Source organism: Erigeron canadensis, chromosome 9 (assembly GCF_010389155.1).
Source record: "Erigeron canadensis isolate Cc75 chromosome 9, C_canadensis_v1, whole genome shotgun sequence".
Classification (NCBI taxonomy): Eukaryota; Viridiplantae; Streptophyta; class Magnoliopsida; order Asterales; family Asteraceae; genus Erigeron; species Erigeron canadensis.
The window spans coordinates 36,927,962-36,951,931 of NC_057769.1; the positions used below are offsets into that span (position 1 = coordinate 36,927,962).

Below are 23,970 nucleotides of genomic sequence, written 5' to 3' on the forward strand. Positions count from 1 at the left end.
TGAAAAGGATAAAGAAACAAAGCCGAAAAGAGAAATATAACAAAAACTGGGTGGATTCACCTAATGAAATTACATGACACTCGAGATTACGTGCTTATATATAGACAGAGATGCATATGTATTGTTTCCTTTTTAATATACATCACTTGATTAGAGCACTCTTGTAATCATAATACTAGAGTGTAATATAATGATGAAAATAATCTTGACAAAACTCCATAGATTTGGGAGGATTAGGCAACTTCATACAACAACCATATCTCAAGAAACTATCAAACCATTTTCCCCAACACCTTGTCACCTCAAAACTTACAATCTTTCGTTGATTGATAAGTATATGTCACCCATCCCCATACAATGGTTTTCTTCTATAAAAACTCCAACAAACTTTATGGTGACATAATTAACACCCTAAAGAAATCCCTATCACAATGTCTAACACAATACTATCCGTTTGCAGGAAGGTTGTTGCTCCCTGATCACGTTGATTGTAACGACGCAGGAGTCGAGTTCTTGGAAGCTTCCATCGATAGCCGACTTGATGAGTACTTTGTTGTCAAGAAATTAGAGAAAGATGACGACGACACCCTTCTAGGCCAACTCCTTCCCTATTCTAGACTTGGTTTGGCTGTTAACAGTAGTACTACTAACAGTAGTATAGCCGAAATCCAGCTGACCCATTTCACTTGCGGTGGAGTCGCATTGGGTGTGTCCATAGCCCATAAGGTCGCTGATGGTTTCACAGCGGTTAACTTTATGAACCACTGGGCCGCTGTCACACGTGGTGAGACGCCTCCAGTTAAGCTTAGTTTCTCGTCATCCCCGTCCTCGTCCCACATATTCAGCTACAAAGATATTATTACGGATCCAGAGCAGCAGGTGGGCGTCGTGCCAGTTAAGTATGTAACAAGGAGACTCTTATTTCCTAACTCCAAATTGAATGAGCTCAAGAACAAGGTTCTTAGTATAGTGAACCCCACACGGGTCGATTCCTTGACATCTTTAATCTTTAAATGTGCTATGGGTGCAGCCACAGCCAAATCAGGTTCTTCTTCGCAACCCTCAAACTTGATGCAACCGGTTAACTTGAGGGGTTCAATATTTCCCAAACTAGGTGCCGGCAACATGATTGGACTGGCGAATGCGAGGATTAATGCGGATTCAGGTGAAATCAAGTTAAACGACGTGGTTACTAGTTTGAGGAAAGAAAGGAGGGAGCTTCAAGGAGTAAAAGATGTGGAAGAAATTGGCAAAAAGTGGTCAAACATATTGTTAACTATTGGGGATGGTCGGAGTAGTCGAACTTATTTTACTACTAGCATTTGTGGGTTTCCAGTTTATCAAGTGGATTTTGGTTGGGGAAACCCGGTACGAGCAATGCTACGAGTTGGAAATGAAGATGCGAGTATTTTTATGGATACTCCTTCCGGAGATGGTATTGAAGCAACCGTATGTTTGGAACAAGAAGAAATGGATATCTTCCAACATGATCAACAACTTCTTGAATACACACAACAAAATATATGATCCATACCCAAATACATTCAAAAATGATGAGAGTTTAGTATCCAAAGTTTATAAGTAGAAGTTTTAGTGTCAAAATAAAAGAGATGATCATGTTGTGTGTTTCCATGAGTACTTTTTTTCCTTTTTTAAGGTCAAGATCAAAACCAAATCATCATAATAATGTATAATCCCAAATATCGACAATATTAAAATCACTACATTGTAGTTATGTATCCTAAAAATTTTAGCGTTTGAGATATAAATTTATTTAGAAACAACACCCATCATTCATGAAGATTGAAAAAAAAATTAGTTAAACCACAACAACACATGGCACCATTTAATTGGGCCACCTCACCATTTTTACTATTCACAATCTCTTTAACTAAATAGAATATATATATCCTGTATGAGATATAAATTTATTTAGAAACAACACCCGCCATTCGTAAGGGTTGATAAAAAAAAATTAAACCACAACAACACATGGCGCCATTTCATTGGACCACCTCACCATGTTTATTATTCAAGATCTCTTAACTTAATAGAGTATATAATATAATGACTTTGATGTAATTAATATGAAGTTTAAATACTAAGGGGTGTTTGAAAGTGCGTTTTAGAGTGATTATTATCTAATTATAACATTTGTTAAAAGCAAATAATCAGATAAATTGTTTGACTGAAAAAGTAATTATCTGTATTTTCATAGAGAAAAAACACAATTTTAGAAAAACATGTGTAGACATGTGTTTTCGAAAATTAAACACACTAAAAATTAAACATTTCCTCAACGTAGCTCCAGATACCCACTAAAAATTAAACACAAAGTAAACAAGACAATTTATGCAAACATTTTTTCCCCCTTTTGTGGATGTTAGAAAGTTTGGCCGAAACTTAAATGCATAAATATGCTTTCATTAATTTGAGAGCAACAATTTTGATGGTACTTTCCTATGAAAATTTGATGAAGTGTAGAGTATATACCGAATAATAATAAAGGAGACCACAACATACTGATAAGTGATAACCACAAGAAATTTGTTTCAATTTTTTTTTTGTACTTAAGTTTTTCTTTTTATCAGCTAAGGAAGGGAGGTCGAGTGAGTTTAAGCTATAAGATATTAATATGATCGAATTTGTTAACACTCCAGTGAATCAATTATTTTATTGTGTACAAATTCCTAATTTTAAAACAAATCTCTTTTCTTAATAAAACAAGGTTCATGAAACTAATTAGTTTTAAAAAACTGCCAGGTGGCAACATATCCCTTCCCTTCACTAACTCCTTCCGTCAAACGTATCTTAAGGAGAAAAAAAAGTTCTTCAGATTTGTTATTCTAATAGTTTTTATTTTTCAATCCTTATGATCAACAAAATCAACCTTTTTAAGAAAAAATCTCATAGATCTCCGTGATTAAGAAAACTATCTTCAAGGTTCTCAACTTCGGTTTAGAGTTTTTTTTTTCTCTCTGTATCCATGCGACCAAGCCTATACTTGTATTTGTCAAGAAACCAAATATACGGTGATTGAGAAGGTCATAACCACCAATCAATATTATTAAGCCATTGAAGGTACAAATTTCTTATAACAATTAACAAGTTTTTTAAATTTCAAATTTTAGGGTTCTTACTTATTTTTCTAAGTTTCCACATTTAGATTTATTTTGAATGTATGAGTTGGTATTTGAGACTAACAAAGCTCTATGTTTCACTACATTGTTACTTGTGAAAGTCGGCCCATTTTGTGATGCTACTGTTTGGGAATACTTATTAAAGGTCCCTACAATCTGAGCAATTTGAAAGAATATGGGATGTGAGTGTTGTATTCTTAGTTATAAAGGGTCTGTGATCTATTAGTTGGTTAATATCGATATCAAAATAGTTGTTGTATGGAGATAAAGATTATTGGTTTGGGTTGTCAGTGGTGATCACCTGCCTTGTAGATCCTATAATCTATTCTATCATTCAAAAGCCATGCTGGTGCATTGACATCTTGAGAAGGAGCCGCAAAAAGAAAAGGCACCTTATTTTCATGAGGTGTTATCATTGGGGGGGAGTTGTTGTTCGGTGGGTTTTTGTAGCCGCCAAAAGTGAAGTTTGGCGAGGAGCTACCAATATCCATTTTTGCGGAAATTTTCATAACAATTATTTATAGCTAACCTTAAATAACATAATGATCTACACAGGGGGACTTAACCGCTGTACTGAACAGCGGGATTGTCATCCTTACCAAATTAAAAGTAAGTTTCAAAACTCACATTTTCTTGAGGCGACAGTGGCATAACTTTAGTTAGTTTTATTTAATTAGTGAGTTTTATAACATGAATGTTGTGATTTTCTTCTCATATATGATTTGTTTATGAGAGATAAATCTCATTTCTTATCTTTTATATATATATATATATCAAACATCAAAAGCTAAGTTTAGACTTAATTTGTGTTTATTTATGTTTTTGTGTCAGGACTACCATTGCATGACTGATCTTGCAACGTAAGTATCTCTCCCTAATATTATGAAAATTGCTCTTAATTTGCGAAGCCGTCAGTGCAGTCTCTTAATTAAAGGCTCAATTTTTATTACATTTGTTTCCCCTAATGGTGATCTGACTTCTGAGAACATTCATTTAGTTTCCCAAAAAGCACGTACGTTTGTTAACTCGTCAGCTACCTTGTCAACTAATAAACCTTATCAGGTTTGTGGACTCTCCCTTCTTTTCAGGCTTGCAGATGATCTGGTTCCATCCATTTATGCAAGAATACATCACCAATATCAGAAAAGTATTTAATACCTTCGACAGATAGCACTTTCAGTTCAGAAACTGATACTTACGTTATAAACGTGCAGTGGGTGCTCATTGAATTACCCTCACAGGTGCTATTAGTGTCAAACCCAGATAAAAAAGATTGGATATATGGAAAGCTTATTTCTAAGGTAATTCAATTCAGATGCATTTAATTGTTGAAAGTGAATTAACATATCCAATCTTACGGTAACATATACATTTCAGCTAGCTCCCATTGATTAGTGGAAAGAGTCTCATAACATATCCAACAGTAATTATATGATAATCCACTTCTATACATTATAAGTCACGAAGCTAAGAAATTAACAATCTTTGTTCTCTCTATTCTTAAAGAAATTTTGTGCCCGCCTTTTATCTCAGGCATTGCCGCCGCTGGCGGGTGGACAAATGATTATCTCAGGACCTGAGCCATCACTTAGTAGGTTAGGGGCGCGTGATTACGTTATTTTAACATCAGGGCCAAAAACATGAGTTGAATAAGTTTAGTGCACAGTAAAATGAATATGTGCTTTCTACCAATATAGTCAAATTCTATGTTCATCCATGAAGTGTTCAACTTCATGTTTCAGCTTGATATGATGCTGCTAGGAATCTGATGTTCATATTTCTCTTTGCTTTTTTTTTCCGTATTAATTGTTAAGTCATCACTATTATGATGATATTGAAGAGAGGATGTACTACCATTTCCTTGTCAATTAAGTGGCCAATTCTGTTGGGTTATATAACTATTTATCACAACAAATCATAAAGCACGCAACGGAAGACAAGATCTATGCAGTTTAAGTAATTAACCAAAGTATAGAATATGTACCTTATAATGGAGAGATTAAAACAAGAACAAGGTTTAAATTAACCTCTCTACGATTGCACACTCAACGTTGGAACGTATGTATGCTAGTACTTAATCACGAATCGAACAACCCTTTGTTTCTAGCTAATAATTTCGACCCAAACAAAAACCAAAAACCCCTTTTTTTTCGTGTGGAGGTCGAACGAACCAAGAGGGAGGGAGAGAGAAGAGATTATTAGGGTTTTAGAAAACCTAATTAATTGTGTGTGAAAAACAATTAACCTAGGGCTCTATTTATAGTGTTTAGGAAACTTAATGGCCAAGTTTAAGGGTTTTGGAACCCTTAGTCGACCGTCCCCCACCCCTAGAACATTCTATAGGGGTTTCCTAATTGTTTCCTAATTCCAACTCTTCTCCGTTAAGTCCGTTAGTTAAGTACCGTTAACTTTTAACTCTTTTAATGAACCTCCGTTAGTTTTTCGTGACCAAATTAATTAATAAATTACATTTAATATATGAATCACTTTATAGTTACATTCACGTTGAGGTGTGACCCCGTAGGCTTAAATACTTTTCGGACATACGTTCATTTTACGTGATCATATTTCAACAACTTCTTCTATGTTCTCTAGCAAATTTTGTTAGAGAAACAATAATCATGTCTTCATAGTGTTGGTGTTCATTTTGCAACATTGTGCATGACTACGTATTTTTTGATGTTAGTGTAATTAATAATCATGTCTTCACAGTTACGATTGTATATGAAGAGAGGATGTTACATTGTGATACTCACTAATCATGTCTTCACAGTTATGATGATATATGAAGAGAGGATGTTACTGTAAGGCCTGCACAACATTTTGCATGACTTTGAGTTGTCATCATCTTCGTAGTTTGGTGTTTCCACTCTTATGTTATTCTGAAGTTGGGAACATAATACTATAGTCTTATTGTTACTTTAAAACTAGATGTCTGGACTAAAGTCATAACAGGGACTCAGGGAGACTATAATAAACATATATACATACCACACTAGAACGGAGGATTTATTTTTAGACTATAGTTGAAACGTGGAGCTTCTACAAGCGTTTGCGCATCACGTGACGACTTTTGTTGTGGATGGTATTATAGCTAAATTAGAACACTATGTTATTTAGTTTATAGAACAACTTAGTCATCTATATCTACGTGTTTCATTTTGTATTTATATTTTATGATATCATGATTTATCTCATGTTTTGTTTATATGATACTAGCAATTGTATATACGTAATATCAAATAACTTTTTATTTTTTGTGATTTATTAATCATGTCTGGGTAACCATCCGGGTTGATTAGCTAGTATAAAATATTCTATAGGGTTGAGTGTTGAGCTTAACTTAGGTGACAAAGAGGCAGGGACCGTACCTAATAAGGCCTTCTATCTAGAAAGAACACAAACTTTTATTTCATTGCATACGGTATTTATGTATCAATCAATAGGTTACAAATTAATTTTAATTACATAAAAGATTTTTGGATGCGCATATAGTTGACCAACAAACCAAACTAATTCAACTTCTATATCAATGATCATTAAAATCAAATTCTAAATATAAAATAATAATTTCTAAAAACTAAAATACTTACTTTTAAAGAATTTTATTAATATAAACTCTGTCATGAATATCATAGTTATCGACTCGTGATTTTTGACTAGACTCACAATATGATTTTTGACCCGTGACTCGAATCGTAAGAGTCAGGATATTTGAAAATATATAATTTTATATTTATATATAAGTATTTATTGTAAAATATAATATTTCATTGATATATTCAGCTAAAAATAGAATATACTATTATAATAATGTCAATGTAATAGCAAACAAAAGAGTTAATTTATAAAAGAAGACAAAATTTTTTGAAAAAAAAGGCTAAAACTTATGACTTGTGACTCGGAACATGACTCGGACAGACTCGCACAACAAAACACGAGCCATGTTACGAGTCTGGAGCAAACTCGAGTCACCAACCGATTCGCCTCGTTTTCACCTTGTTTTGACTCGACTGGTACGAGTCGACTCGTGACTCGTACGAATTTGACAATTATATATGGTTACGATTATGTGCTTATCTCTATCTATAACTCTTATAAAAAAGTACTTAACCAAGCTTTTTAAAGCCTTCTTGCAATCTAAAACTATATTAAAAAAATGCCACATAGGATTTTATCCTATGTGTCAATTCCATATTTTTTTCAAAAATAAACTGTATATTTAGAAAAAAAATGAACTTAAATATATATTAATTAAATAATAAATAAATAAATATATTGTAAAAATCTAAGATTTTCTCATTAGATAAAATGATATCTTCTCTTTAACTAAAAAATCACGTCTATACCTAATGATATTTCATTATCTTTTTTATTTAACATTATATAAAGTTCCCTTCTTTTTTTCTTATGATGATTATATGGAAATTTTCAAAACTATATGAATATACAAAAATAAAACAAATAAATAAAACAAATTAAGTGTAAAAAATAAATTTAAGTAGTTAAAAGATAACATCGAAACTCATAAATCTTAACATTATATTAACTACACCTTGAATATATGTTCCAAATTTAAACTTTTTGTTTTAATAAACAATATCCTCTTTTAAGTATAAAAACTACCTTGGTGTATACCTTCTTCTTTGCCAATAGCCGGTAAGTACAAATAACATGGGTTTTATGGTAAACGTAAAACTAATTAATACACTTTAACAAAAACCCTTAGGGTTTCGTTTAGCAAAACCCAAAAAAAATTGAGTCATATAAATTCAAGTAATTGTAAATCACCTGGAGTCCGAGACCTACCCCACCCTTAAGCCAAATTCTACATCCTAATTTTCTTTTTCTTTCTCTTTTGGAACGGCACATTCTACCTCTTTTGGATTAGTCAATTAGATTAAACAAAAATTAAAACCACCATGGTGTTGATAATCCATTTCTAAAGATCGCAGCAACACTTTTAAATGAATATAAGTGTTTTACTTTTTGGATGTTAAGAAGAACATTCAACACATAAAGCATAGTCAAATTATCCTCTTTGAATTATATATCCAGCCAATTGTAATTTTTCATGTGACTTTTAACTTTTTTGGAGAGAAATGTAATGGAATTGTCACTCTACATTAAGGATCAAATTGTATGTCTTTGAGTTCTGTTGTAACAAAACGACTACATGATACATGTTTTAGATGTAGATCATTTAGTGACAACAAAAGGCAAATTACTAGAATTATTAGAAGAAAAACATATTACTAAATTCTTAATGACAATTTAAAGTATAACCATATGTTTCAATGTTACTAAACTATTTATATAGTTCACATCACGTAATTCTAATGAAATATGTTCGCTATTGTTTCTTCATATATAAAGTGTATTATATAGTTTTTTATACAGCTCGCGCATCGCGCGGGTCAAAAACATATATATATAAAAGGCTATCAGAAAGTGCTCACGTGACACTCTCTGAGCCTGCCATGTCAGCTTTTTCTGATGTGTCATCACCATATTATTCCGCTCGCCACATCAGATTCCATGTCATATTATTCCGCTCGCCACATCAGATTCCACGTCACCTTCCACCTAAGTATTAGTGTTAATCATCAAAAATTAAGTTGCCTGCGCTAGAAGTCGAACGCGCGACCTATTGTTTCATGGGAGAGAGCTCTAGCTAATTGCTCTATTGTTTTATGTTGATAAATTTCTATTTATAATATATATATCATATCAGTTGTCTTTTGCATTTTGTTTTTCAAAACATGTACAGTATCATTTGTTAATTTTTCATCTCTTTCTTGATTATACTACTAATTAATTGCTTTCTCACTTGAACCTTTTTTCTTTTTATGAAACATTGATTTTTCTTAACATATATAAAAATTATTACACATAATTTTCTTATATTTATTGATTTATTAGATTGTAGCTATCATCAACTAAATTTTATATATTAGTTCACATCATTTCCGTTATTCCGCATTATATATTTTTGCAATAATTTGTAAACCTATGAGCTTAGATGGTTTGAATATCAAATTATATATTAGATGTAATTTTACTTTTACTGTCAAAAAGTGTCATTTTTAACCATCAAAATATTTACTAGATCATCTCATTGTTAATACTACTATAATAGTTTGTTTTTTCTTTTTTTTTCCCCCGATATTGTGCATCTTTTTTTTTTTTATTTTCATAAATTTATTGGTTTCGTATAGTAGTTGTCGTTATTTTGCTATTGTTATTTAAAATATATTGTTTCTTGTCATATAAACAATTTATATTTATGCAGGTTATTGATTATGTTATATATAATCATCTTAATTTAGTTAGGTAATAGTTAAAAATATTATTATTAACCCCACGTATATCTATTATCATCGTTATTTGTTCAATCATACTTAACTTCACTAAAATTAACGCATTTTTAAGTTTGACAAAGATAAACTATATTTTAACACAATGTTGTCGTTATTGTTTTACGTTCATTTTCTCAATTTCATTACAACACGATATTTATTAGTAAAAAGTAATAAGAATAGTACTAATGGATAATATTTAGTATTAACGAGTCCGTCCAACGAACGGGTACAACATCCTTTTTGTTGCATGTTATTTGCATTGAATTTACTAGGAAACAAAATAGGGCGTACAATGCACAAGTTTCACTTAGATAGTGTTTGTACAAAAAGACGGGTGATGCCACCATTCACCAGTAGAGTCACATAGTGCTTGCACCTTTGTGAGACCGCGTTTGGTTTTTTCTCATATCATCATCATCTTCATGAATGCCACTAAAGTAGAGTGTGTAATTTGTTAGCTTTTCGGCATGTATGTCATACGTACCATGGTCACAACTCCCATCACCAAGGTCGTTATGCCTTAATACGTGTCTAATATCGGGTGGTTTCCTAGCTTATCAGGAGATGGTCTACGTCTGTAAGCTTCTTTGATGGGTAATAATATGTGTCTTTTGGAAAAGCTAACTTTTTCTTTGGCCTAGAATCATTTATGATAGATACATTATTATTTTTAATTTATGATATTTTAAAAATTATAAGTTTACGACTGATACAAATAATAAAATTATAGCTTATGAATATATGATATATGTTAAATATGTTAAAACATGACTAAATAAATATAATATTTAATTATAACAATTATTATCTGAAAGTAATAATAATAGTAATAAGAACAACAATAAAAGTAACAAAATAAAATTAATAATAAAAATAATTATAAAAAAAATTAATACGTTTATATAACAGTATAAATACATTTAATAAAAATAGAAAAAAATGACAACTAAGCAAATGCAGTATGTCATATCAATTATATTATTTAACATTTATTTGTTGCTAACTAATAGTGATTAGGATTTACATTGGATGGGGTGGAGTATAAATAATAGAAAAATTAAATGGGAAAAACATAAGAATTTGACACATGTAAAAAAATTTCATCTGGTTTAGTGTATGTAATTAACTTTGTAAGCAACGAGCTAATGCTGATGCTGAGGACACTCATTGTGTCACGTCTCAGATTGAAGTCAGGTGATACCACGTCAGCATCCAACTAATTTCTTACACAAATTATTTAAATTTAGAGGTTAATTACATACAATAAATCGAATGAAAGTTTATTTCACACAATTAAAAAAATGTACATACATCTCTAGATATATATAACCCTTTAAAATATGTACATATTATTATACATATATATCTTTAAAGTCAAAATATACTAGATAAAAAGTGCATACTAAAGAACATATGACCTTTGTCCATCTCCCGAATCGATCTCAAGAGTGGTTTTAAATTCATTTATAATTGCTTTAATCCATTTATGATTATTTTTATCTTTTTATTCAATTTATTTTTAATTATAATTATTATGATATAAATGAACAATCCAATTTTTGATTATGACCAGCCAGTTGAATGTTGTTCTTTTAAAAGTTAAAAGTAAAAAAGGATCGAATGTTTTGATTTTTAAGTCATCTATAACTCTTTTTTTGTTTATATTAAGGAAAAATATTAGGTACTGCACAATTGTACCTACATTAGGTATTGCATATACAAAAATTAAACATAAAGTTACAAAATCAACCTTCATGTTTTATAAATATACATGACTACACACCGAATATAACCCTGCAGTACCTAACAAAATATACAGCCCGGTGAACATAAAGTTACAAAATCAACTTTCATATTTTATATATATACATGACTACCCCTGATTATAACCCTACAGTACCCAACAAAATGTACAGCCCGATAAAGATATGCTTCAACTTTTTTAAAAACATTTTATTATATTTAAATCCAATCAATTTTATATCTTTTTCTTTGTAATACATATTAATTAACTTCAACTTTTTTAAAAACATTTTATTATATTTATTTTATTATATATGATTATTCATTTGAAGTTATAAGATCTTTTAATTACATGTTATTTATGATGAATTATGAAGAAAATAGAAAAGCCCGGTGTAATGTACGAGTATCACTTAGTATTATATATATATATAGAGAGAGAGAGAGTCAGAGAGAGATGCATGCATATTTATTTTTCCATATCTTCGAATAAATATATTGCCATATATTTTAATTAAGAAAATGATCTTCATATCTCAAGAAACAATCAAACCATCTTCCCCGACACTTTGTCACCTCAAAAATTATAAACTTTCGGTGGTTGATAAGTGTGCTCCAAACATCCACATTGCATTGATTTTCTTCTATAAAAACTACAACAATGGTGATATTAACATCCTAAAGAAATCCCTATCACAATGTCTAACACAATACTATCCATTTGCAGGTAGGTTGTTGCTACCTGATCACGTTGATTGTAACGACCAAGGAGTCGAGTTCTTAGAATCTTCCATCGATAGCCGACTTGATGACTTTGTTGTCAAGAAAGAGCACGACGAGGCCTTAGACCAACTCCTTCCCCATTCTAAACTTGGTTTCGCTGTTAACAATAGTATAGTGGAGGTCCAGCTGACCCCTTTCACTTGCGGTGCAGTCGCATTGACTGTCTCCATAGAGCATAAGGTCGCCGATGGGTTCACGATGGTTAGCTTTATGAACCACTGGGCCGCTGTCACACATGGTGAGACGCCTCCAGTTAAGCTTAGTTTCTCCTCGTCCTCGTCCTTGTCTTCCTCCTCCTTCACCTCCTCCATAAGCAACTATAAAACAACTACTCCAGAGCATAATGGAAAAGCAGTTAAGTATGTAACAAGGAGATTCGTATTTTGTAACTCAAAATTAAATGAGCTCAAGAATAAGATTATTAACTCCATCATGGGCACAGGTAGTAGTACTACTACAGTAGTGAACCCTACGGCGGCTTGATTCCGTGACATCTTTAATCTCTCAATGTGCTATGGGTGCCGCCATGACAAAATCAGGTTCTTCTTTACCACAATATTCATACTTGACGCAACCAGTGAACTTGAGGGGTTCGAAATTTCCAAAACTAGGGGCTGGCAACATGATTGGATTTGTGATGGCAACGATTAATAATAATGCGGATTCATCATCAGGTAAAATCAAGTTGAACGATGTGATTACTAGTTTGAGGAAAGAAAGGATGGAGCTTCAAGTAGTAAGAGATGTGGATGAAATTGGAAAAAAGTGGTCAAACATATTATTAACTATTGGGGATGGTCGAAGTCGAACTTATCTTACTACTAGCTTCTGTAGGTTTCCTATTTGTCAAGTGGATTTTGGTTGGGGAAACTCGGTACGAGCAATGCTACGAGTTGGAAATGAAGATGTGAGTATGTTTATTTTCATGGATACTCCTTCCGGAGATGGTATTGAAGCAACCGTATGTTTAGAAGAAGAAGAAATGGCTATCTTCCAACAAGACCACAGACTTCTTGCATACACACAACATCAATATATGATCAATACATAATCTGAATGACACGGAGTAATAATAATAACAATAATGATATGATCATGTATTAAATAATACGTAGTCATAAACAGAAATATGAAGATAGTCAATTAGCTAGAAAAGAATAATAATAAGGAAGTATCTATTACTTGATTATTGATGGTTTTAAAAGAGTGAACTTCAAATTACAACGAAATGGGATGATTTATGTATAGCAAACAGGTTTGGGTTACAAATGAAATAAATTTCAAGGAACATAATATGCAACAGTCAGTTAGTCACACAAACAATCATTAAATAAATTTTAAGTAAGATAACCTGCCTTCTCATATAACATTTTTTTTAAAACAATTTTACATACAGTATAATTGTATAAAGAACTCTTAAGGTAATTAAATTCCTACTCAAAGCTGGTTAATTAATCGGTCCAACTCACGCATCATCCACTCTTTGTCTCTCCATGTTATGCATGGAATGTTTCATTCAGGCATTTCATCAAACAGGTTGTGTGCATATGCCAAAATAAGCAAATTGAAAAGCATGGATCTAAATATCTAATCAGCCAACAAAACTACTGTATCGAGCTAGAAAAAATCTAAATTTCAAACAAAAATCAGCCAAAAACAATTGCCAAACAATAAACTATTGAAACCGCGAGCTCGTTTTATCATTAACTGAATCAAATTAATCAATGAATGTTTAGCAAACTATCACAATCTTAATTCACAGCTGTAAATTTGAAAACGACGTTACTGAATTGGCAGTCAATTAACGAGATGTAAGAGATGGATTAAACACATATCCGATTACAAACTCCGATTCCAGCAGCCTGTAATCACTATCTAACTCCTTAGATTGCTTTAAAATCAACAGTAATCAAGTGTAAACAACGAAAATTAAACACAATATTCATTCCGTGCAGTTATAATGATATACATTTTTACATTGACCGAAACTCGAGGCCACGCACAATAAGGCCGGACAGAGTTCCTTCGTAAACTATCAGTTTTAAATTGATAGGGATATAATCATTTCTAGGCTCAAAACCTGAGTTACTTTTCCAAACAAGAACCTCCATCCATCCATCTTCTCTCTTTTCGGGAACGTGATGATCATCGCGTAAATTCCATGGGCTTGGGGATCTAAAATAAAGGATCCCGACCTCTTTGCTTCTCCAACGGAGTAGATCTCGTATTATTACTGGACAATGTAACCCACGACACTTTTCTGAAAGCTTAAAGACAAGATAACACACATATTCTGTATTTGGCAACAACTGGGTTTGAGTAATTTTGCACTTGATATGAAGTACTTGTTGTGATAGAAGTTCAATCTCTTCTGGAAATCTGAAGGTTTAATATATAATGCGATTAACAAAATATTCTTCGGGATATTATCCTAAAAAACCCATGTTCTTTCACTAATCTTGCATGATTAGATCATAGCACTAGTTCAAAATTTTCAAGCTTGCAACTAGACGCCTTGTTAATATTTTCAAGAGTTTTTGTTCTTAAAATATGAATATAGATAACTAGAAAAAGTTTTCAGTGATTAAAGCACACTATTTTTTTTTTTTAATAACTTATGTTTTTAACTGGTGTGTACAAGAATATATAAAAGAACGGTGTCAAACTTGTTATAATGGGAATACATAATGAAGTAAGAATGATAAACAAACCTGGACTCTCCAGAGGAATTCAAGTCGAAAAGCTTCACATTAGATGAGTCAAAAAGAGCACCTTTTGCCGAAATCATAGGATGTTTTATTAGTTCAGCTTTTCTTAGCAACGTTAACTGTATCCAAGGATTGAAAGAATAATATTACAGATACCACAAAGAACATAGATAAATACCACAAAGAATAGTATTACAAATACCACAAACCTATAGGATGCCATATGTGTTTGTAATTTTTGTGAGTAAAAACTTGTTTGTTAGTCTAACATTGCTCTAAAAAAGATAATAACTTTGTTTGTAACTCCAGCATTAGCATTAATTTTTATAGGATTAAAAGGAACACCTTTTCAATTCTGATCCTATGTGGCATCCAACCAAAATTGTTGAAACAGGTAGTGGTTTCTGGTAGCCAAGATCGACGAATTTGAAAGGTTTATACTCACGTAAGACGGTTTTTAGTTGAGTATTCAAGATAAATAAAATAAAAATCCATATATAGTTTGATCATTTTAGAAAGCAATAGCCGATAAGAAAAAGACATTCTTTCTATCTTAACCTTTTCTCTCTTTTTGGGAATTAGGCTATTTAAAAAAACTCTGCAGAAGTTGACAATACTCTCACCTCATCACTATTCAATTTTGATTTCGATGCTTGTTGGACTTCCTTCAACCTATTAATTTCTTCACGTTTCACCTGCATATAGTTTTGAAGAAAACGTTATTAATTTGTAATGTGAAAGTGTAAAACCTCAATATTGAATTCAGAAGTCAGAACTTGAAAACAAAGATAGGTCTACTAGAAGATAAACCATAAAGTAATTTTAACTTACATTGTCCATTGCTCGAAACTCAAAGCCTTCAACATAGATAGGTCTACTTTTGCAATAATATCGTGAAAAGCTCTCTAGTTGAATCTTAAAATCGTATACATTCTTGTTATTTAAGAATTGGAACAATTCTATCATCATCCAGTCCTCATCTCTCCATGTTGCAAAATACGAATGTAAGGTTTCATTCCACATCTTGTACGTTAGATTCACAAACATGGGTGTACTTGAAGCTTTTCTTGGACAACAGAACTTGAAAACAAGATGAACCCTGTAATTGACGCCTGGAGATAAAAATTGTGTCCTGATCTTCACTCGGGTCTTCAGTTTCGAAATATCTGTTATCTCAGCTACTTTGGGAAACCTGCACTTAGCAGTTAGCATACTATAATCTGTTAATGGTAGAGCTCAGATCCATTACAATTATCCAGTCATCTATACTATTTTGACAAGTAGTGCAGCAAACACCAACATGGGTCTGTAAAAACAAATAGACAAGTGAAAAAGAGGAACCTTGATTCCAGAATAGTTAGCCACCTATGGGACTTCGGGCTCTTGTACGAAAACTTTGCTGATATCATTTCATGTCTTACTCCATTAGTTCCAAGTGAAAACCACTGTTATACAAATCAAACAAAATGACCCGATTTTAATTATCTTTATATGCATGTAATATTTCCAACCATTACTCAAAATATTTATGGTATATTATTTGTCTCAAGATTTAAGTTTGTTAAAAACAAGAATTAGGGATAGATCATGCCCAAGAGTTCAAATGTGTAACAGACCACAACAAGAAGTAGAAAATACCAACAGAATGTATAAACAAACAACAAGTAATAAACTAATAACACAAACAAATTAAGCCTATAGAAGTTGGCTGTTAAAAATAGAAACATGAATTAGAGCTCTTGTAACTCACTATGTCTCTGAATAAGACAATAATAATAATCTCCGATGCCTGGAATACGGTGGCTACAAGCCTTATTTAATTAGGACACAACCCTAACTTGGAAAATAAGTAATTAACTCATAGTAAAAAACTTTCAGCCGTATTCAGCCCAATACCCAACCCACTTGATCCCTATCATTACTCCCCATCGTAAAATACAACTTGTCCTCATAGTGTGGAAACTTGACTTCACGTGATTCCAAGATTCCAAACTTTCACTGGGAAATTCGACTTCTCATATGAATCCTTTGGCCACAATCGTATATAGAAATATCAACAGCAAAACATCTGACACATTGAAAAAACACTTCCAGGAGAGACCAACGCTCACTATTTTGTTGCCGTTGACTTCCAAGACAGGCCCCTGCCGAATAACTCACCACCACTTTATTCCTTTCCCCTTGGCGACCGCCAATATCTTCCTCTTTCTTTGCCACATGCTGGCAAGCCCTGTTATTGTCTCTATGGAAATTTCAGTCACTGCTGTCAAGGTCGACTGTGACAGGGTCGAAACCTGATCGATTCAATGCCCGTCATCTTAGAAGTCGAAACCCCAATCCCCGGCATTGAAGTCAGACCAGAATCAGGCATAGTTGGCTCCAAATGTGAAATACGCTATTTTTGACTTGCTTTCTGATTTATTTGCCGATTTTCTCCTTCCTTACTCTTCTCAATTTCCTCGGTTTGCCTAACCAACCAAGTTAACATCCGGTAAACGGATTTGTTTTCTAGCTGACCTTATCTCTTCCCTGAATTCCTTTATAAAGATCAAGGCTTGTTTGACATGAGCCGATATGGCCCGTAAAGCATCATTTACATCAACACTCATACAAGCCATTATACCCACAAGTTGCAAGATGCAAAGTTCCGATACCAATTGATATGAACCCATCCCATAACAGGCTGGCATCAAAAGAGAAGGGGACACCTAGACTTATAAACAATCAACCAATGCCATACTTGGCCGATGTGGGATTGTAACAATACCCCACCCTTTGAAGGCCCAACGTATCATTGGTCACGGCTATTTTCGTCATGGTAGACACCCTTCTATTTGGGTCCAACCCACCACTCGACAAGCCACCACTCTGAGCTCGTTGGTCACAGTTGGCACCTCTTCTTTTTCAGATCCAAGCCACCATTTCATAGGCCACCACTTAAGAATGTTGAAACAATGAAACTTCAAAAGGTAAAGCCGGTTCTGATGCCAATTGATACGTAACCGACCAGAAAATAGCAACAAGTAGACAATACCAGCGGATGTATAAACGAATCATAAGTAATAACTCAAACAAAGCCGATGGAAGTCGGCTGTTAAATAGATAAACATGAGTTATAGCTCCTGTAACTCCCTAAGTAAAAATAGTAATAATCTCCAATGGATATAGAGGGGCTACAAGCCTTATCTAAATAGGACACAACCTAAATTGAAAATTAAGTAATTAATAAATATTAATAAACTATCTGCGTATTCAGCCCAACCCAGCCCAACACAAAACCCACTTGATCCGTATCAAGTTCGTAAGATGCTTATTGTTATCCAAACGAATAGAGACCATTTCCATAATTCAATAATAAGAGATGAAGATACACATAACACAAAATAAAATAATACGGAGTATATGTGAATACAGTAAACACACTATAAGGCACATTACCACTTTTCCATCTTGAAGGAGAATTCCTTTGCAAAGAATGTTGTAAAGATCCTTTTTGCACATAACAGAGTAGAGATCAGGAGTTTTTGACATTTGGATTATTTCTTTATAATCTCCTGGTAATTTGGGCTCCCATATTTCATGATCCTCCTGCATATTTTGATTAATATTTAAATTAATAACTTAGTCCATACATGATACAAAATAATAACAAAAAATGGCTTTCAAACAGTTATCAACCTTTCTTTTTTGATCTCAATGTAAACGATTATTTAAAATTTAGTATTTCCCTTATTGACGACATATTCTAGTTTCAACATGCATATAGTGGAAGTAGCCCTCTGTATATTTTCTTATTAATGTAAACTCACTTGAAATTCCAATGCTTGCTTAAGTTGTAAGACTACTTCACCCGCTGTTGGTCGTTTTTCTCTATCTTCGTGTAAGCATTTAAAGGCAACCCTGGAATATGTAGTCAATGATTCTGGCACAATTTGCTCCTTTATTGCCTCAAACACTATATCCCCAATCTTTCCTTCATACATGTGTTTTCTAACCAAAATGTTTAGAGGCACATGTTCATAATTTATGTATGAACGTCTACCACACAAGATCTCAAATAAAACCACACCAAAGGAGTACATATCAGATTCTTTGGTTAAGATACCAGTGTTTACATATAACGGGTCACAATATCCCATTGTGCCCACAGCGTAGTCGATGACATAGTCTATTTCCTGATTAATTGGACATATTAAGGAAAGCCCGAAATCAGTAATTTTCGCTTTCCAGTCCGCAGTTAGTAGAATGTTAGCACTTTTTATGTCTCTATGTATCACCGCATCATTTCTTACAACACCTCCATGAAGGAACTCCAACCCACTTGCTACATCAATGCATATCTTGAGCCGTTTCATCCAAGTAAGATCAGTACTGTTCAAGTGGAGTTCGAGACTTTTATAAGTTGCATACTCATAAACAATGATTTTTTCATCGCATTCATCACAGTAGCCTACAAGACCAATCACATTATCATTTTTATACTCCATAAGAATTTCAAGCTCTTTTATAAATTCAGGCTCTCCTTGACCAAAACGACGGTCCAACCGTTTTGCAGCAATGACGTGATGTTGATTAGCATGAGTGACTTCTCCTTTAAATACACCCCCAAAACCTCCATTTCCAATGAGATTATGATTACTGAAGTTTTGGGTGGCCAATTTAATGACTGCAAGTGAAATTTTCAGCTTATCCTTGTTGTTCTTCTGTAAAATGTCAGTATTTATTAGACACTACTAGCTATAAGTCTGGTAGATAACTATATTGAATTTAGCAAATCAAGGATGTAGGTTGAGTATTGTTTCGTATAGATGTCAATAATGGAATGTTGAGTATTAGAGAAGTGAGTTAGAAGTTGGGGATGTGGAAGGATTAGGGATATTGGGGAGGAAGTGCTACCCTAATACCCAAACATGCCACATCATTTTTACCCAATAAAAGCCCTTCATATTAAAACTACATAATTCGTAACCTAATTACCCAAATCTAGTGGTGGAGTGGTACCAAAATAGCCAACACAAATTTCATTTTTTTTCCATATATTTACAATACACAAAATCTCAAACATTATGAAAATAAAAACATAATAATTTAATGAAAATAAAAACATAATATTCCATTAAAAATAAAAACAGATACATTCTCATAAGCTAAAAAAAAAAAAAACAAGTGAAAACTACAAGTTTAAAAGTTGCAAGGCCAACCATGTTTCATCGCTAGTTCAAGTTTTTGGCCAAGAACAAGTTGCTAACATAATACAAGATTAAACTAAACTTCATATTTTAAATTAATGTAAAACAATCATTTTATTGACCATTAGTGGGCCCACCACACTCAATGTCTCTTTCCTTTTTGTTGGCTTCACTACTTGATCGTGATACCCGATCTCACTACCCGATAGTACTCCCTCCCCGGAAGTCACAAATTAAAAGAATAATGGAAAATTTATAAACCAACAATTCTTTTAAAACAATAATGCATGATAACAATGCATGCTCACAAGTAGGCCTCAAAAACATGAACCAAAAAAAGGCAGTACTTATAAAAATTGACTAACTTGGAAGTATAAAGATTTCTCAAGTTCCGCAATGATGACTCCCATTGTTGGACGCTTGGACCCAGTGTCTGCCAAACATTGGTATGCGATTTTCATGAAAGCATCCAAAGAATCTTGATTGGGTCCTCTATTTAGATGAAAACTGTTTATATCAGTTTCTTCCATTACTCTACGATCAACAATTTCCTTTAATAATCCCTTATTCTCTAAACGCCGCACAGTAGATGGAAGCCCCTTGTCATTGCCAACATTATAACATTCATCGGTTGCCAACCTCCCACACAAGATTTCAAATAAAACTACTCCAAAAGAGTAAATATCTGATTCCTTTTTCAGTTTTCCAGTCTTCATATATTCAGGATCTAAGTACACCTCTGTGCCAGCAACATGATACGTATTAAGAGTGCTTGCTTGATTATTTGCATGTTGGATTCTAGAGAGTCCAAAGTCAGCAATCTTTGCCTCCCAACTCTTGCCCAATAGAATGTTGGCACTCTTTATATCACGATGAACTATCATCTGCTTCTCCACTATAGTACTGTGGAGGTATTTCAATCCGTTTGCAATATCAAGACATAATTGTATACGTTGCACCCAATTAAAGGTAGTCATGTTATCCGTGTTTCCCAAATAATCATCAAGACTTCCGTGGGAAGCATGTTCGTAAACAAGGATTCGTTCATCACCGTCATCACAAAAACCAAGAAGGGAAACTACGTTTGGATGCTTACATCTAATAAGCAATGCAATTTCCGAGTAGAAACTTTGTTCACCTTGCCCATCTGCTCTATAAAAAATACGTTTTATAGCTACAGTACTGCGCCTTCTAAGAAATTCACTTTTACTCTTCCCTTCGATTTCTGTTTGGCAGTCGCTATCAAAATGTTCCAACTCTGCTTTGTACACCCTACCGTATCCACCATAGCCGATACAATATGCTTCGGAAAAACTCTTGGTAGCCAACTTTATATCAGCTAGTTGAATCTTCATGTGATCCAAGTTTTTCTCCTACATAATTGTGGTATATTTTCAAAAGATAAGATATACAACTAACACTAATCCCAAAGAATCAGAGAAAAAAGCATAAAAGATTTTCTGCAGAACATTCTTTGGGTTAAAAATTAGTTAATCCCCTGATTTATAATTGTCTTCTATAATTCTATTAACAAGTTATGTTTTTTTTAGAACAAAAATCTATCCTACTCCTACTTCTAAACTACACGAATATCAAGGATGCAACCTAGCACTTCCCAAAACCCTCTCAATAATCCACTCTCACAAAGGTGAGGAGTCAGACCCGAACCCAAGTAGATTACCCCAAGGTCAAAGACCTTACCAATGTGTCACCAAACCCATTGGCATTAATATGTTACGCTTGTTGCTTTAGAAAGAAAAAACAATTCAAAAACAATATTATATCATAATTCTAAAGGAACCAGGTCATCATAATCGCATTGGTCATCTAGTTGAAAAAATATAATCTCTTTTGTCTCATCCAAAAGGTGCCTGACTCGATTATACATTTATACTTGATCAGTTGATCAACAAGTGAGACGTGATTGAGCAACCTACGTACAAACAAATTGCTTGGCTAGGAGAAATTAATTCAGGTTTAAAATAATAATATGAACTTCTAACACATTCAAGATTAGTTACCTTGTGGTAGTTGGGCGAGATACGAGTGACTGGAGGTCTTAAGTGTGCCTGTAATATCAAAATTACAATAGATATATTAATGATTCAACACATATATAGGTTCTTAATGCCGATGGATTGAGAAAGCAAAAGGATGTGATAGTATTCTTACGGGATTTTCATGTTTCCGTTGAAGTTCCCAGGCTTTCTCAAGTCTTTTCGCAACCTTCTCCATATCTGGTCGTTCTGCTCGGTCTTTCTTCAAGCAATGATATGCCGTGTCTGTGAAGAATTTAAATGACTGTGGGTGCATTTGATTCCTTAGGCAAGGATCAACAATCGCATCCAGTTTTCCCTTTTCGTAATGGCGTGTGGCGATTGGAGCTAAAAACTGATATTTACCGGCCGCGTCTTTAACCAATGCTTGTCTTCCGGAAAGGACTTCAAACAATACAACGCCAAAAGAGTAAACATCAGAATTGCGTGTCAAACTTCCAGTTTTCACATATACCGGGTCTACGTAACCAATTGTGCCAACAGCACTACCGCTGACAGGACGATGTCTTTGAGTTGCAAGAACTTTTACTGAAAGTCCAAAACCAGATAGCTTGGCTTCCCAATTCCCATCTAGAACAACATTATAGCTCTTGATGTTACGATGTATGACATCATAACTCCGACCTGTATCATAGTGAATGTAACTCAAAGCCCGGGCCACACCAATACATACGTGTAATCTTTGCAACCATGTGAGGTTTGGGCTGCTTAGATGTTTGTCAAGACTTCCGTTTACTTCACAATAATTTACAATAATCCTCTCGCCAACCTCGTCACAGAACCCAACAATAGAGTCCAGATTAACATGATTGAGGCTAGAACGCATCGCAATATCCGTCCAGAACTCTTTGTCCCCTTGACCGGACAATCCATCTCGATCTAACCTTTTTATAGCAACATCGGTCAATTGACCGCGCTGCAACAGTTGTCCTTTGTAAACTTTACCAAATCCGCCTCTTCCAATAATATGTTCATCAGCAAAGTTGTCGGTGGCCGATTTAATTTCTTGTAGTGGGATGCGTAAATGAGCAAACTCTATGAGTGGCGACATAATATATATATATGGGATGATTTGTAATGGGTCTGGGCTACAAATGAAAAGGAAGGAAGGAAGATAATATATTCAACAGTCACTCAAACATTAAATCCAAGTCATCTATATCTACCAGGTTACAAATCACGACAAGTCGGTCTGTCATTTCGGAAGTTGGGCGTCTTTATATCTGAGAGAGAGAGAGAGGCCCTTGATTTCCTTCAATACATTCAACACGGTTTTGTTATTTTACTATATTGTAAAGAAATTAAGTGGAATAAAAGTTGGAATCATTATCCATATCAATTTTTTTTGTTATTCGTACCAAAATAACTAAAGTCAATACAATAATATGCTAATCATGATGTTTTTTTTTTTTTTAATTTATCTTTTTTATTTGATTTTTGTTATTAAAAATAAAAAAATGATATATGATATTAACATCATCTAGCTTAGATGATGTTCCCTCACAAACTCACACACATTAATTTTTACATATGCCAAAAGGCCCCCATGAATTTTATTGTTTTATGGTTTATGAGAACAACATCATTTAACTTAGATGATCTAAGTTATCTCCTTAAAAATATAGTAATAATGATATAATAATCATGATGTCTTATCATTTTTTTCTTTAAATATATTATATATTATTGTATTTCATTATTTAATTTATAATATCATACATTTTACTTTTTATTGCAATTGAAAGACTAAAAGTATAGTAAAATCCGTCACACGCACCTTATATAATATACATAATAGTAAAAGACTAAAAATATAATAAAATCCGTCACACCACCTTATATAAATAATAATTTAATATATTTTATATCATTTGCTTAATCAATATTAATACAAGTTCTCACACCTATTGAATTACGTCTGGAAAATTTAATCTGATTGTACACATTTTGTCTATGCAAAAAAGGATTTTCTCATGTTCGATCAGTTG

General features: G+C 33.2%; 2 protein-coding genes and 1 pseudogene across 2 annotated transcripts; 2 read left to right on the top strand and 1 right to left on the bottom strand.

The window, feature by feature from the left end:
* Nucleotides 1-357: 357 nt before the first annotated feature.
* Nucleotides 358-1,527, top strand: LOC122583764 (acyltransferase Pun1-like). Its single transcript, XM_043756136.1, has one exon. The coding sequence runs from the start codon at nucleotides 358-360 to the stop codon at nucleotides 1,525-1,527; it is 1,170 nt and encodes a 389-aa protein (XP_043612071.1).
* A 6,050-nt stretch (nucleotides 1,528-7,577) lies between these two features.
* On the top strand, nucleotides 7,578-13,079 carry LOC122583765 (annotated as a pseudogene).
* An 814-nt stretch (nucleotides 13,080-13,893) lies between these two features.
* On the bottom strand, nucleotides 13,894-23,128 carry LOC122582620. The gene is made up of 10 exons (XM_043755039.1): nucleotides 22,098-23,128; nucleotides 21,947-21,994; nucleotides 20,291-21,298; nucleotides 18,546-19,439; nucleotides 18,175-18,324; nucleotides 16,078-16,181; nucleotides 15,568-15,928; nucleotides 15,360-15,431; nucleotides 14,740-14,855; nucleotides 13,894-14,407 (listed from the first exon to the last, which is right to left on the bottom strand). Exons 1-10 carry the CDS (start codon nucleotides 23,031-23,033, stop codon nucleotides 14,002-14,004), a joined length of 4,095 nt encoding a protein of 1,364 aa, XP_043610974.1. The 5' UTR covers nucleotides 23,034-23,128; the 3' UTR covers nucleotides 13,894-14,001.
* Between the last annotated feature and the right edge of the window lie 842 nt (nucleotides 23,129-23,970).

Excerpts from the sequence above, each read along its gene's own strand:
- LOC122582620 (XM_043755039.1), bottom strand. The coding sequence starts at position 23,033 with ATGTCGCCACTCATAGAGTTTGCTCATTTACGCATCCCACTACAAGAA. Across the intron at positions 16,182-18,174 it reads TCCTTCAAGATGGAAAAGTG|TGGTTTTCACTTGGAACTAA; the intron begins GTAATGTGCCTT and ends TTTGTATAACAG. Across the intron at positions 15,432-15,567 it reads AGTTTCGAGCAATGGACAAT|GTGAAACGTGAAGAAATTAA; the intron begins GTAAGTTAAAAT and ends AACTATATGCAG.
- LOC122583764 (XM_043756136.1), top strand. The coding sequence starts at position 358 with ATGGTTTTCTTCTATAAAAACTCCAACAAACTTTATGGTGACATAATT.